Below are 14,711 nucleotides of genomic sequence, written 5' to 3' on the forward strand. Positions count from 1 at the left end.
AGCAACGACCAAAACTATATAAATGACAACCAAACAATAAAGTATCCTACTCTAACAATTATCATTAATTTTTGGGAAAATTGCACCTAAATACACAAACTTTGCCAAAAATTCATATTTGACGTGAAGTTAGGATTTTACATTTTAATACATCAACTTTCGTTGTTGTCCAAATTTGACACGACTTAATTCTTAAAAATTCAAAAAACAACCCCTTTTTGTAAATAATTATACAAAGACCCACTTATGTTATAATTTGGGACATTTAAACCAAAACAAGATATTTCCTTATGGTGTTTTCTTTTAAACCATTTTAGGCGCGGATCAAAGATTAAAAGAAAACATCATAAGGAAATATTTTGTTTTGGTTTAAATGTCCTAAATTATAACATAAGTGGGTCTTTGTATAATTATTTACAAAAAGGGGTTGCTTTTTGAATTTTTAAGAATTAAGTCGTGTCAAATTTGGACAACAACGAAAGTTGGTGTATTAAAATGTAAAATCCTAACTTCGCGTCAAATATGGATTTTTGGCAAAGTTTGTGTATTTTCACGCAATTATCCCTTAATTTTTTTATAACTTATTGGTTTTATATTTATTTATAAATTAAAGTTGATAATTTTTAAAAAGAACTAAAACTAAAACATAGTAATAAAATAGTAGTAATATTATGCGAAGATAATTAGAAAATAGGATATATGAAAAATCGTGACCTAATGGGATGGCAATTAGTGTATGTTTCAAATATTGTAGGCAGATTTTTAAATGCTTTTCACCCTTTTTAATTGAATTTATTTACAAAATTGTCATCCAAATCAATTTGAAATTGAAAACTCCCTTTTTAATATACTATAGATGCTATTTGGACAAAATATATCCAAATAAAATATGATTAAGTACTTTTAAAAATAAATTTATTTAAAAATTTGGTTCAAAAAAATTATTTAGTTTTATTATTTTTTTCACATTGTATTTTTTTAATAATTTTTTTAATTTTTATTATTTTTGAAGTATAAAAACTACAAAAAAAATACTAAAAAAATAAAAAAGGTTAAAAAATTACAAAAAAACTACAATGCGAAAAAAACAAAAAAAACTAACAAATCTTTTTTAGATTTCAACCAATTTTTTTTAAAAATTAGTTTTTTTAAAAGCATTTAACCTTTTTTTTTTTACCGGACAAAATTTATCCAAATAGCACTACTCATTAATTAAATATTTTGTTACGTTTAGTATACATTCTCTTTTAAACAAATTCATCATCACTCTTGTCCAAACAAAAAAAAAAAAATCATCATCACTGATTGCTATTGCTTTGTATCTGTTGATCCAATTTTTTAAAGTACAAGTATCGCACGAAGAAAATGTTCAAATTGGTCAATTAACAATAGTTCTAAACTTCTTTTAATATTGATTTTCATATCTAGCCTATTTGGATTATAGTATTCATAATTATGGTAATCATGATATCGTCAATATAGGAAGATCGAGATTAGTTACCATTATTAATAAGGACAAATGAGTTTGCAGGGTAAACTACTCCACGTTCCAACGCTCATAATTATAAATTTTGGTGTTTTTCTATTAATTTAATTTTATACAAATTAATTATATGGTGCATTCGTTTGCACAATACAGATCACTCGCATATTCTAATAAAATATTTGTAAGAGTCATATTACACTTTAATAAAATACTTATAAATGTCTTATTATCTCATATACATTGTCCTCCCCGCCTAACTTTACTTGACCAATTTCTTTTTAACACGATAATTTAGAATGATAAGATTGTAGTGTAAATATGTGTGAACTCATATTTAGTGTAATGTAAAGTGATATCTTAAGGGAGTGTTTGGTTTGATGGATGTGATGGATGTAACGGATAAGATTTGAGAGATTAAATAATCCACTCAACTTTAGTGATAAATAATCACTCAATTGCATGATTAAAGTGCGGACCAAGTTATTCATCACGGGCACAATTATGCAAATCAAAGACTTGAAAAGTTAAATTATATGATCAACTATGTCTTATCACTCAAACCAAATGTCTTTAAAAAGAAACAAGTCAAGTAAAATAGGATAACAACAAAAAACATACAGACTAGGTCAAAATGGGACGAAGAGAATATTAATTTTGCAATTGATAATTATAAAGTGTTCATGGCCATTTCACGTGTATAAGTAAAATCACAAGCACCACACACCGCGCAGGAGGTATACACTAATTATGACATAAAATCAAATGCACGGTATGTCAATTTTTCACTCACGTAAAGAAGGTTATATGTCGATCCTACTCGAAAAAATACATATACGCACATAGGGAGAGGTTCAAATAAGAACCACTAAATAAAATAAGATCGGAAAACCATTTTCAACCATTCGATCATTAAGATTTATTGTGGATGTGTCATTTTGATGGATGAGTTCAGCACTTGAGTTTCAATCCTGAAGAGAGGGAAATTTTTATTTTTTTCGAGTTCAGTAAATTTAGCAGCAAATGCATTAATTTTTACAATAGTTACAATAATTTTAATGATTATCACGTTCTTACGAAAATTGCAATTCTCACTACAACCACACCCTACCCCATGCACCTATACATGATAATATTTTAGCTAGATATATTATGTTTGATTGATAACTCAAAGTTGAATTTGATACGTATACAAAACCACAAACATCAACAACATAAATGTCAAAACATCTATCACCACAATACTATTGCAACTTGCTAGATATGGTTGTAGCAGTAATTAAATAACCACCAAACGAGAAATTATGGAGATTTATTGAAGTAATCGGCAAAAGAGAGATGTGTACACATCTACCCCTAAAAACGTATGACAGTTTGATGGAATTAATGAAGTGTTTGACCTCGTTAGAAATAGGGGGGCAGTTTTTTGTTGAAGATAGCGATAGATTGAGGAACGAGGATATATTTTTTAATATTAATATATAACATATATATTATGAGTTGTGGACATTATAATATATTAAATGCACCTTCTTCAATTGTATAAATTTGTTGTAACGCGTGAAAGATAATTTGTATTCAAGGTGCGTGCGACTTTTTTCCTTATGTACGGATATCTTTTAGAAAATAAATAAATATAAGATATATATCATGCCATTTCATGGTATTTTATATTAATGAATTAATTAAATAACAATTAATTTAGTACAAACTAGATTAAATATTTAAACAAACAAAACTAGGGTTAACGGTAATATGTGGCCCGAATTCTGGAGTTACTTGTAAAAATGGTCCGAACTTTAAAATATACAGAAAATAGCTTGAACTTTGAAGTCTCATTTGTAAAAATGACATGAACTTTAAAAGATATGGAAAAATGACATGAACTTTGAAGTCATTTGTATAAATAGCCTGAACTTTTGAATCATTTGTAAAAATAGCTTGAACTTTAAAAAATGCAAAAGAATGACATGAACTACGAAATCTTTATAAAAAATTGCACGAACTTTATTAAATACAAAAAATGGCCTCAATTTTTATAAAAATTATAAAAATGGCATGAGCTTACACTGTCGTACTTGAATTATGACAATATGAACAGTCCGGAGTTGATGTGAAAATTATAAATTCACTTGGAATATTCATAACAAAATAGAAAAATTATCGATCTCATACGAATTATAATCTTGCACAAATAATTTTTCTCTTGTAAAATATTATTGATCATAATCGAGCTCATAAAATCCTAATTACACACAGATAAAGAAGGAAAATTTGTGTTGAAGACACGAAATATTTCACAAATTATTCATTTGATTATCACGAGCATGATAAAAAAATGTGAGATAAAATAAAATTATTTATGCTAGGTTGGAGTTCATGGAAAAGATAATTCTTATACTCATGTGTGCATTTTGGGAATGCACAAAGTGAACTCATATGTTACATATTTTTCATATAAACTTCGTACCTCCAACATCATCGTCATTCAAGCCATTTTTTGTATTTATGAAAGTCGAGCCATTTTGGATTTTTTAAATTTTGGTCAATTTTTAAAAATAATTTGAAATTAAAACTATTTTTGTACATTTTTAATGTTCATGCCATTTTACAAATGATTCCAAAGTTCGGGCCATTTTTACAAATGTCTTCGAAATTCGGGCTATTTTTACAAAGACTTCGAAGTTCATGCTATTTTTATAAATGACTCCAATATTTAGGTTATTTTTTTTGTATTTTTTAAAATTCAAATTATTTTTACAAATAGCTTCAAAGTTCGGGCCATAAACTACAGTTAAACCATAAAAATATAATCCACGATTTGCAATTTTGTCTATCTAGAGAAAGAAAATTGTTTGTGCCATTACGGGACATTTTTACCGTGTTGTTTACTCCCTTCGTCCCACTCTCGTTTTTCTTTTTGGGATGTCCCACTCTAATATGCTCATTTTTCATTTTGAGTAAAAAATGTGTACTTAATTGGTGTGGACCACACCACTTTTTTACTAAAAAGTAAGTTTTCTTAATCTTCATGTCCAAAAGAAATGAGCCTATTGAAGTGGGATGGAGGGAGTAATATTTATAGTGCAATATTTACCATGTAACATGGGTGATAGTAAATTAGTTATAGTAAAATTTGATATGTATCATAGTGATCGTGTTGTTATAAAAATGAAAATGGCCTTATCGTCCATATTTAGAAATGACGACTAATTTCTCTTTTGTCATGAATAAATATATTGTACATAAAACATATAAATTATAATGATGAAATGTCTAACGCGATGTTGATTGAATGATTGTACAGTGGCAAATTGTGTTAGTAGAGAAAATGCGCGCAATTTTATAAATTTATGAAATACTATATCACCCAAGAAAAAATATAATAAGTGCTAATTGAAACTCTTTTTTTCAATATCTGGGGTGTATTCGTTCAGGAATTTTGTAAAATTTTAAAATTCAAGGATTTTAAAAGTCTATGGATTTCACACAGATTTTTTTGTGTATTTTGAAATTCTACTAGGAGTCTACACAGATTTTGAATAGATTTTATCATGAATTTGACAGAATTTTTACGGATTTTAAACCCAAAATCTCAGCATCTGTTGGCGCAAGCGAGCGCTGGACACAGCGCCCAGCGGCCGCTGGGTGCCCAGCCATCGTTGTAGCTCCTCCATCAGCGGCCGCTAGGTGCCAGCCGGCTTTGGCTTCTTCAGCCGCGTCCGCTGGCACCCAGCGAGCACTGAAAACTCTCAAGATTTGAATTCTCGTGGTCTGAGATCGGATTCGTTCACGTGCACTTTTTCAACGAAATCAATGAAAGTCATTCCAACTTTATAGTCTGCAGATTTTTAAATACCTCTAGATTTTCATAGATTTTTAAAAGTCTTGAACGAATACACCCAGATTTTGATAGACTTTAAAAGTTTTGAACGAATACACCCAAATTTTCATAGACTTTTAAAAGTCTTGAACGAATACATCCAGATTTTAAAAGTCTGCAGAAATTTATTAAAGTCTCGAACTAATATACCCTTAGTGTTAGTTATATAGTAGCATGTAAATTAACTGGATTTGTAGACGAAAAATCACTAAACGAAGGGACCTCTAGTTTATTATACGTGAACAATACTTACTCATACAAAGTCATAAACAAATTTATGAACTTCGTCTCTTAAAAAAAAGTAAGAACAAATTTATAGACTCCGCATTTGTTCTAAGCAATTTCGTCATATAATTATATATATAACTATCATTTACTTATTTCATCTTTTTTTTTTTTATCAGTAAAATATAACTTTTATTGAAAGAAAAGGAATCAAGGCATCAGGAATGCCAATCAACACAACAATACAAGTTTGAAATCTTTGGAACACCAAGAAGTAAAAGGAATTCCTAACTCCACGATTTTGTAGGCCTCGTTCCAACTAAAAAATAATTTATTTACCCCTAAAAGTACTTTTATTATGGGGATAAAAGGAAAAGAGAAAGGATGAAATTCCTTCCTTGAAGCCAAGATATATCCCACTTTTTCATTTTCTATTTGCGTATCAAAGAAGAGAAGTGAAATATTGAAAAAATAAAATAAAAAAATACTATCTTATTTCACCAAAATTGTAACACAATTATCTTATTAGAGGAATATTATATCATTTTTCTTTCTAAGACATGACTTCACATTCAATTCTTAGAACTTAACCTCAATCACTTATTATTTAATATAATTCGACTCTTTTTTTTACTAAAAACATATCTATCAATTATTTTATTAAAATTTGCATCGAACCTAAAGTGTCTCATTTTTAGTGAAGAGAGATAGAGAGAGATAGAAAATTAACTATGCCCACAACCAAGCACTACTAGCACTCATTAATGTCTGAAATTTAATCATATCCGCCACCAACTTATTTATCCCCACACACATGCGATCCAATATTGTTCGACATATTTACATATTATTACTACTACCTCCCTTTTTCATTAACTGTTCCCAGCAGTCAAATTACATATATTAATAAAATAAAAAATTATATTTATAAATTATTAATTATCATAATAAATCTATATGTACTATTAATTAACAAATACTCCATCCATTCCGCTCCAAATGTCTCCTTTCTTTTAGGCACGGAGATTAAGAAATGTGTGTAAAATAGATAAAGTGGGTATAAAATAGATAAAATTGGTTGGTGAAAATTGTTTAAATATTAAGTATAGAGAAAGAGTGTATTTCCAAAAAGGAAATGAGACATTTGGAGTGGGACAATCCAAAATAGAAAATGAGACATTTGGAGGGGGACAGAGGGAGTATTAAATAAGAATAAAATAGGAAGAATGCCATAATTATACTCCCAAATTTTGAAATGAGAAATTTATTGGAGAATATGGAAAATGTTAAAATATGACACTTAATTAAAAAAAAAAAAAGGAGGGAGTACGAAGTCCCCTAAAAAGAAAGGAATAAGAAAAAGAGAGAAACGAGATTAAGGAAAATAAAAATTATGTTTAAAGTCCAACATTTTAACTACTTTTGACAAGTCGTAATTGGTTGAACAACTTATTTAGTAAGCTAACCTTGAGAGAATTTGGTGATTATTATTTATTGTAGCTTGAGTTTGCAGGAACTGATGGTGGATGGGGGTGATTGGCGGCAATTTTTACTCAGAAATTTATATTATAGTACATTTTTTAGTTCTGAAAATTCTGGTAATTAGGTCATTCAGAGGGAAATATAACAGTACTGATGGTTTTGCAATTGAAATAAGAATGATCGATATATAAAAAACATGACCATATATATTATGTTGTAAATATCTCTTAGAATCTTGCATCTTGTTCCATTTTATTTATTTTTAATTATTGTACAGTTTGAGCCACTTATAATATAAGATCTTACATTTCGTATAATTAGTCTTATGCGAAAGGCATATAAAATTAACTAAACACCCTCCAAACTATATGAGTTTGTCAGTTGAGTTAATTGAAGCACAACTTGGGATCAGATATTCATATATATTAAATATAAGGTAAACTAGTCACATGTAATTTGATGAGATTTGATTATCGAATTAGGTCACATACATCTATAGATAATTTCCTCTCACGACTCGAGACCCAGAAACCACTTTAGAAAATGCCAACTTAGGTAATCGCGAATTGAACCACAAGAAATATTCATTTTATTTAAGCAAGTTACAAATATAAAAGCCGGGATAAAAAAGAGTATTAAATTTTTGAAACATCGTTTTTTTTTTTTGCTGTGCAGAAGAATTGACAGTTGTCTTTTCAAAACGACAAAGAACATGAAAAAGGTCAAAAGTTAAATGGCAAAGTGAAAAGGAGAGGTTTAAATGAGGTGTTAATTATCCACAATAGTCACTTATGACCAAACCAACATTGTTTTTTTAGCTAAACGTTTTATTAAAAGCCCAGAATAATAAACAAAAACAAAATAGAATTTTTAAAAGGAAGAGTAAAGTTGGTGGGGCTAATTTATCAAAGAGAAAATTAAAGGACGATTGGATACTCTTTGCCTTGAAAATGACTCAAAAGCCCAATATTCTATGTTGTAGTAATAAATAATTTAAAGATAATATTTCATCAAAATCGATAATCATAACCACATAGACTATGTTGATAATCATAACCACATAGACTATGTAAGCGATTTTTTAAGATATATATATATATATATATATATATATATATATATATATTATAATAAATTGATCAACTGAATTATAATCAAACTAGTAGTATAAATTAAATTAAATAAATACATCTCCTTTTCCTGATAAAAAAAGTAGTATAAATTAAATTAAATAGTCAAACAAATAAAAATATAACTTATACAATATTGATAAAGCTGGAATTAATGACCTCTTGAAACAGAAAGACTTTGATACCTTTATAGAGAAATTTTGTCATTTTTGGCAATAAACTAATGGATTATATAATGAGTTGGAAGATTAGAGAATGACGCCACATAATATAGTAATTTAATGTGTGCAATAATGGAAATCAACCTACTTCGGCCGACAGTTTAAGCCTCCTTAAGATATTCTAAAATCGCCTTAAAATGATTTAGAGAGCATGATAATGGAAATGAGACGATTACAATTTACAACACTCCAAATTTGAAGTTTCTCTTACTATGTAGTATATATTTTCCATATTTAAGAACTTTGTATGGATATATAATCCTATCACGTTAATGTAAACAAAGTATACAATATGTTCTCTCTTCTATGAGTAAAATAGTAGTATTACACAGCTGGGATGTTCCTAAGAAACAATTTCGTAACCTTCTAATAATAATAATAATAATGACATATTTTAATATAAAGTGGAAATCTTCGATTTAAACAATATTTTTCTAACAAGAAATAAATAACCACAGTGGTATATAGATGCCAAACGTGTGGTCCCCGACCGTATTTGCGAAAGAATCATTTGATCAATTCTAAGACAAGATTTTCCTTCTTTTTATCCTCCCAAAGAATGATACGAAAATCGGATTCTAATAAATACTAATAATAATAATAATAATTTGGTGTAGTCCAAGATGGAATATATTATAGAATAGGTAAGCTTAATCATTGAACTCAAAGACCTAATGTATTGTATATATATATATATATGTCTTCAATCTCAAGTCGGACAAATTCATGCTGTGATTCGAGAGGGAAAAACAGAGTGTGCTTTCTTTCTCATCGTAAACTAATCCCAAAATCGTGCATAATGAGCAATAACCATGACTAATTTAAGCGCATGTGATTGGAAAACATAAACCTAGGCTTTTTTCAAAAAAGAAGAAATCGCGATCCTAGAAATATCGACGTCGATATGGCCCATGATACTCTATAAATTATTAATTTACCACACTTTCCCAGCTAACAATGACTTTATATCAAATCATAGAATGATAATGCTGTATGGCAAACAAAATGAGATGTGTTTAACTTCAGAATTTACTGCACCAAACACATTGCAGAAGCTAGAAAAAGAGGCCGAAGTGATGAACTAAGTCTTGACTAGCCTAACATGAACGTGGCATTTGCAACTCTCTTTTTTTGTTCCTCTCATTTGACTTGCCTATATTCAAATAGATAGGAAAGAATTATGCTTTTCCACAAAAGTAAAATCACAACGTGTGTGTGTGTGTGTGACAGACTGTTTCTAAGGGCACATTGCCTTTTGATCTTATAGCAAGAGATGAGATTCTATCCAGCTATGGTAACATTAAATCAGAGATGAAAGAATCAATGCTTGATGGAAACTATACCTCTATAATATGATGCAACAAACAAGTCATTTTGTACGTAGATGTGGTGAATGATTTTATTACAATGGGGGCATTTTGTTATCATTGAAGAAAAGGAGCAAACATCAAATTAGGGGTCATGACTATACAGAAATGATTTCCTCAGAGTTTCATAATACAAGAAAGATTGAATGAGAGATGATACAGTTGGATACAAGCTTACCTGCTGTGGGGAAGGACTAGTGTGAAATAATCATTATTTTTAGGGCTCTGGCAGATAGAACCCTCTGCCACGTCAGAAATATCTTGCGACTCTACCGACATTATTTTAGCTCCTTCAATATTCTTAACTGAAACAACCACACTAGCACAGAAGTGAGATGAAAATTTTGGTTAATGGTCCCACACAATGAAATGGTGAACTAATTAGAGAGAAGAGAGGAAATCAACTTTAGTCATTAGAGTTAGTTAAGCAATGGATAATTTTATGAGCTCAAAGTGAGAAATGTCTAATAGCAATGGAATACCTTCAATTTATGATAATGGTGTTGCAATATTTTCTCTTTCTCCTCCTGGCTTTCCTTAGGATACGTGCAGTTTCATTCTTGGCTTCCTCTATTGAATATTTATCTATTTCTAATAAAAACACGAAACCACAGTTGAAATCAGGAGCGAACACTGAAATGCTTCATGCACAATGAATTTATATTACTACTTAATAAGATTAAGTATTTATGATGAATAGTTAACATGATTTTTGTGTATTTCTTGCAGTGATACTCATATAGCACTGACTGTTGAAACCAACATTATGCGACAAATAGAATCTTTTAAACTAGAGTTGGATGAATCAACTGAAATATTACCTGCTCCCTTTTCCTTGAACAAGCAGGAAAAACCGACATCAATTTCCTCATCCGATTCAATAACAATCTTGCATTCCTGTTACCATATTCGGTATTCATTTATTATTGACCATCGAGTATTTCGCCAATGTACATGCAGATTTTGTGAATAAGGCGTGTCTGAGACTAATACAATGCAAATATATTGAAATTCGACAGCTTTGACAGTGTTAATTGATGAGTGTTTACTTTGTCCTGTGAAAGGCTAATAATACTAGCAACCTTATGCAGAGTAAGCCTACATATATCTTAAAGAAATAGGTAAATCTTACAAGCAAATGGAGAGGAAAAGAAGTAAAAGCATAAAGCTATCAATCTTACAACCTTTTTTTGGTCACTTCTCCTACTATGGTTTCCAGTTTTAGGGTATGTAAGTTCTTGCTTTACTGATGTCCAGCCTCCCAACTTGGCCTTTGGTGGTAGAGTTATTTGTCGTGTTTTTAAATGCCTTGTTGTACTGCAACCAATGAAAACTTACAGTCCGTAGGAAATATGGAAGCAAGCTTGTCAAAAAAAATTAAGGAAATGAATCAAAGAGAAGATTTGAAACAGGCTCCATATAATGCGGACACAGGCTAGGAAGGGATCCAGACTGTGATATATTCTAGGCCCTAAACGCAGTTTGGTTCATGTGAAGAGAATGAGCAAAAGTACCTTTCTAAGTTCAAACAAGCATGTCGAGATTCAATAAGAAAATATGGCCAGCTTATAGTTTACATATTTATTGTTTAAGCACTCTGCCAAACTTTATGCTCACATTGAAATGTTATTTTTAGCTTTGTAATGAGTCTAATGACACTTATTGCTGATGGCATAGCACCACTTTCACTAGGACACTGTTGGGACGAAAACACAAAATGTACGGTCCAGAAGACTAGTACCACAAAGTATAAACTCTAATCTGCCTCTAAACTCAAAACCTCTGGAATTTAGAGATAATGCAGCATAATATGTACTTGTTATTGAAAAGGAAGCATGCAAGAAAATATAACAGTTCCAGTCAGATGAAGCCTGATACGTACTTGTCTGGAAACTGAACTTCCTGAGGAGAAGGGTGACAGGTGACAGCCTACAAGCATAACAAAAATGTAGAAGTTTTCTAATAGCACTTTAAGATACCTAAGGCACTCAATGAATATTTGAAGGGCTTACAGTTGCAGAGAGGAATGCTTTTGACCCATTTGTTGAGGAAGCTACTTGTTTCTGAGTGGGCATCTTCATGCTGCAAGAAATTGCCTACAAGAATATGAACAAAAGATATGATCAAACAATTCTATTATAGAGGACAACACCATTTGACCCTCTCTATATCCAAGTTAACCTCAGTAATTTCAAGATACAATAGAGTGCTTTACATACACATGCCTGTATTTCTTTGCAGACATCCTTGTGCAGGTCCTTTTGTAATTTCACCATTTGACTTTCAATTTTTTCTGATAGATCTGACAGAGATGACTTTATCAACCCTAAACTCTCTTGGTTCATAATCTGCTTGAGTTGATCAGACAGAGATTTCAAACCCATGTCCAGGCAACTTTTGATGGCTTCTTGTCCTTTATTCTGGTTAATTGCAATTTAACATCCTTAAAATTCATTCAATAGCATGTCCTTTATGAAACAAGGTTTGTCTGATGGCCTGCTGAAAACTTCTTACCATCAGCTGCAGGGAGTCATCATGGGCGTTCAATTTCTGCCGCATGTCTTTTGCTGAACAAGAATAACAAACAAGTAATGAATTACGAGCTGATGGTTAATAAGTTACCTAACTTTTTAAATCCCACTATTATCCTTGATCAAATTCCAAAAGGTGAAATTACGACAAAATTTACTCAACCAACAATAAGGTAGTTCTTATACAATCACTTGGAGGCATTCTAAATTTTTGGGATTAAGAGGAGAAGGAAGTTTATGGATTTTTCACAGAATAAAACCATTCAACATGCAATAATTTTGTGTTTACAACGACAAGAGGAGATCTGGTATACTTACTATCTAATGCTACTTCTTTATTACCCTTGTTTACTTGCATGATGTCACCCTGAACAGAGTCCAAGATCAGTCCAAGCCTGCTCAATGAATTTTCGATCATTCCAATTCTGTGTTCGAGCTCTTCATTAATATGACCTGTTCGTGAGAAGAATATTTCACAAACCAATTCTAACAAGACAATGATTAATTTTTGTGTCTGTAGCTTATCATTACTAATCTAATTAATAAATGCTTTTAACTTTGTTTTCCTTTCATGGAGTTATTATGATTTTTTATCTGACTTGCAACTCCGGGAAAACTTCTTGAAATGTTTTAAACTATTAAAGAATGCTTTAGCCAGCTAAATAATTTCTACCTACTGGCAGAAATTAACAGCAAGGTGCAAGTCTTACATTTGTTTTCTTGACTAGACCACTTGCGCATCAAGTGGTTGGAAGTTCTAGATGCAATAATCTGATTCTCCTCTCGTGCAGAATCAATTAAAGGCAAGTAGCTTGTCCTCCTCGCTGAACTCTCTCTATCTTGAGATCCTATTTTCTATATTCAAAATCAAAAGAAACTTGCACGATCAGTGTGAATGATACTAACACTGCCAAAATAGCTACACGAATAACACTAATTAATTTCATTTCTTCAGGAAAAATGCTATGCATACAGATGCATTCAAATATATTTGAAAACACTGACTATAAACTATTACAGAAAGATGCTCTTTAACATTCGAATTTAAACCATACAACTAAGTGTAAGTATACTATATGAGCATGCATATATGTGTCGAAATATTCAGACACCAACAAACATCATATTCATCACCACCTCATTAGTCAGGACGTCGTCTTGTGAATTCTGTGAAAACTGAGAGAAGACGCCATGCTGAGAAGAAACTCCCTGTGAAAGTGACATCTGAGATTGTTGTGGCCGAAGCTGTGATGCTGTTTGGTTTCTCCCTAGGATTGTAGAAGACTCTAATCCACCGGTAACCCCACTCGATCTCCTTATTGATTCAATGTATGCAAAACACCAGGGGGAAAAAATCAACATCCAAGCAATCTTTCACTAATTTTTTTTAACAGTTCCACCAATTTTGTCACAAAATATGCATTGATTTCCTCATTTTCACATTGCGTTGGTTGTTTCTAAACGATTGCTGCATTTTCCTCATAAATTTGTTATAACAAACTAGAGCTAATTGACGCATCTCTACCACGTACATTGCATAGATACTCATCCAAATCTAAAAAATCGTTGTAATAACAATTACAGTACTAGTTAACAAACACAAGCAAGCTAGAGAATAAACAAACCTAGATTGAGGAGGAAGAACAGAGATGGAGCTGAGGTCGCAAGCTTTGTTGATCTTCATCTTCATTTTTAGATTGCAATCAAACTTCAGCGCGAACTCGCCGATTCAAAGCCGTTGAGCTTCGAAAATTCGGAATTTCTAGATCAAACCAATTTCCAATCAATCAAAATTTTGCAGAGAGTTTTCTTCATCCATACAACGCAGTGCGTGAGCATAGGTGGGTGTGATGGAGGGAAAAAAGTTCCGTTTGGGAGGTTTATATAGTGGGGAAATAGGCGGGAATGGGCCGAACATTTAGGCCCGTAGTATATTGTTTGAGATTTGGGCTTTTAGCTGGGCTGCTACTTTTTTTGTTTTGTTTGAGAGAGCAGGGCTGCTACTTTACATTATTGATTAAATATATTAATAAAAGAAATTAGTTTTAGAGCACAAATGGGATATTTTAATAAAGTAAATATAAAAAAATATCAACTTTAATTTATTTTTTTTGACGGAAAAATATCAACTTTAATAAAAAGATATAAAAGTACCGCGCTTATCTTTTTGAGAAAGTCTCCTATGTAAATGTGTGGATGTTCGCCGATTACTCATAACTCTAGACTCTAGTAAAATATTTTTTTTGTAATTAATTGTAATAAAAGAATTAAATTGAGAAAACCTTACCTCCTATCCATTGTATGGCGCATGCATAAGATGAATAATTTAACATGAAATGATGAAAATCAATTATAAATGCTGCGTTATTGTAAATATAGTATAAAATAC

General features: G+C 30.9%; 1 protein-coding gene across 6 annotated transcripts; it reads right to left on the reverse strand.

Moving 5' to 3' along the window:
* Nucleotides 1-2,193: 2,193 nt before the first annotated feature.
* On the reverse strand, nt 2,194-14,158 carry LOC130999076 (putative recombination initiation defects 3). Of its 6 annotated transcripts, XR_009093406.1 has the most exons (13): nt 13,948-14,158; nt 13,460-13,637; nt 13,033-13,177; nt 12,641-12,775; nt 12,306-12,358; nt 12,011-12,211; nt 11,804-11,887; nt 11,674-11,720; nt 10,976-11,108; nt 10,613-10,688; nt 10,274-10,382; nt 9,970-10,110; nt 2,194-2,454 (listed from the first exon to the last, which is right to left on the reverse strand). XR_009093406.1 is itself a non-coding variant. In XM_057924554.1 (12 exons), the coding sequence occupies exons 1-11, from the start codon at nt 14,010-14,012 to the stop codon at nt 10,276-10,278; spliced, it is 1,218 nt and encodes a 405-aa protein (XP_057780537.1). In that variant the 5' UTR covers nt 14,013-14,158; the 3' UTR covers nt 9,781-10,110; nt 10,274-10,275. The 6 variants fall into 6 exon arrangements, 3 of the variants coding, with proteins under 3 accessions (XP_057780537.1, XP_057780536.1, XP_057780535.1); XM_057924554.1 differs by lacking the exon at nt 2,194-2,454 and having other exon boundaries at nt 9,781-10,110; nt 12,017-12,211; XM_057924553.1 differs by lacking the exon at nt 2,194-2,454 and having other exon boundaries at nt 9,781-10,096.
* Between the last annotated feature and the right edge of the window lie 553 nt (nt 14,159-14,711).

Source organism: Salvia miltiorrhiza, chromosome 8 (genome assembly GCF_028751815.1).
Source record: "Salvia miltiorrhiza cultivar Shanhuang (shh) chromosome 8, IMPLAD_Smil_shh, whole genome shotgun sequence".
Lineage (NCBI taxonomy): Eukaryota > Viridiplantae > Streptophyta > Magnoliopsida > Lamiales > Lamiaceae > Salvia > Salvia miltiorrhiza.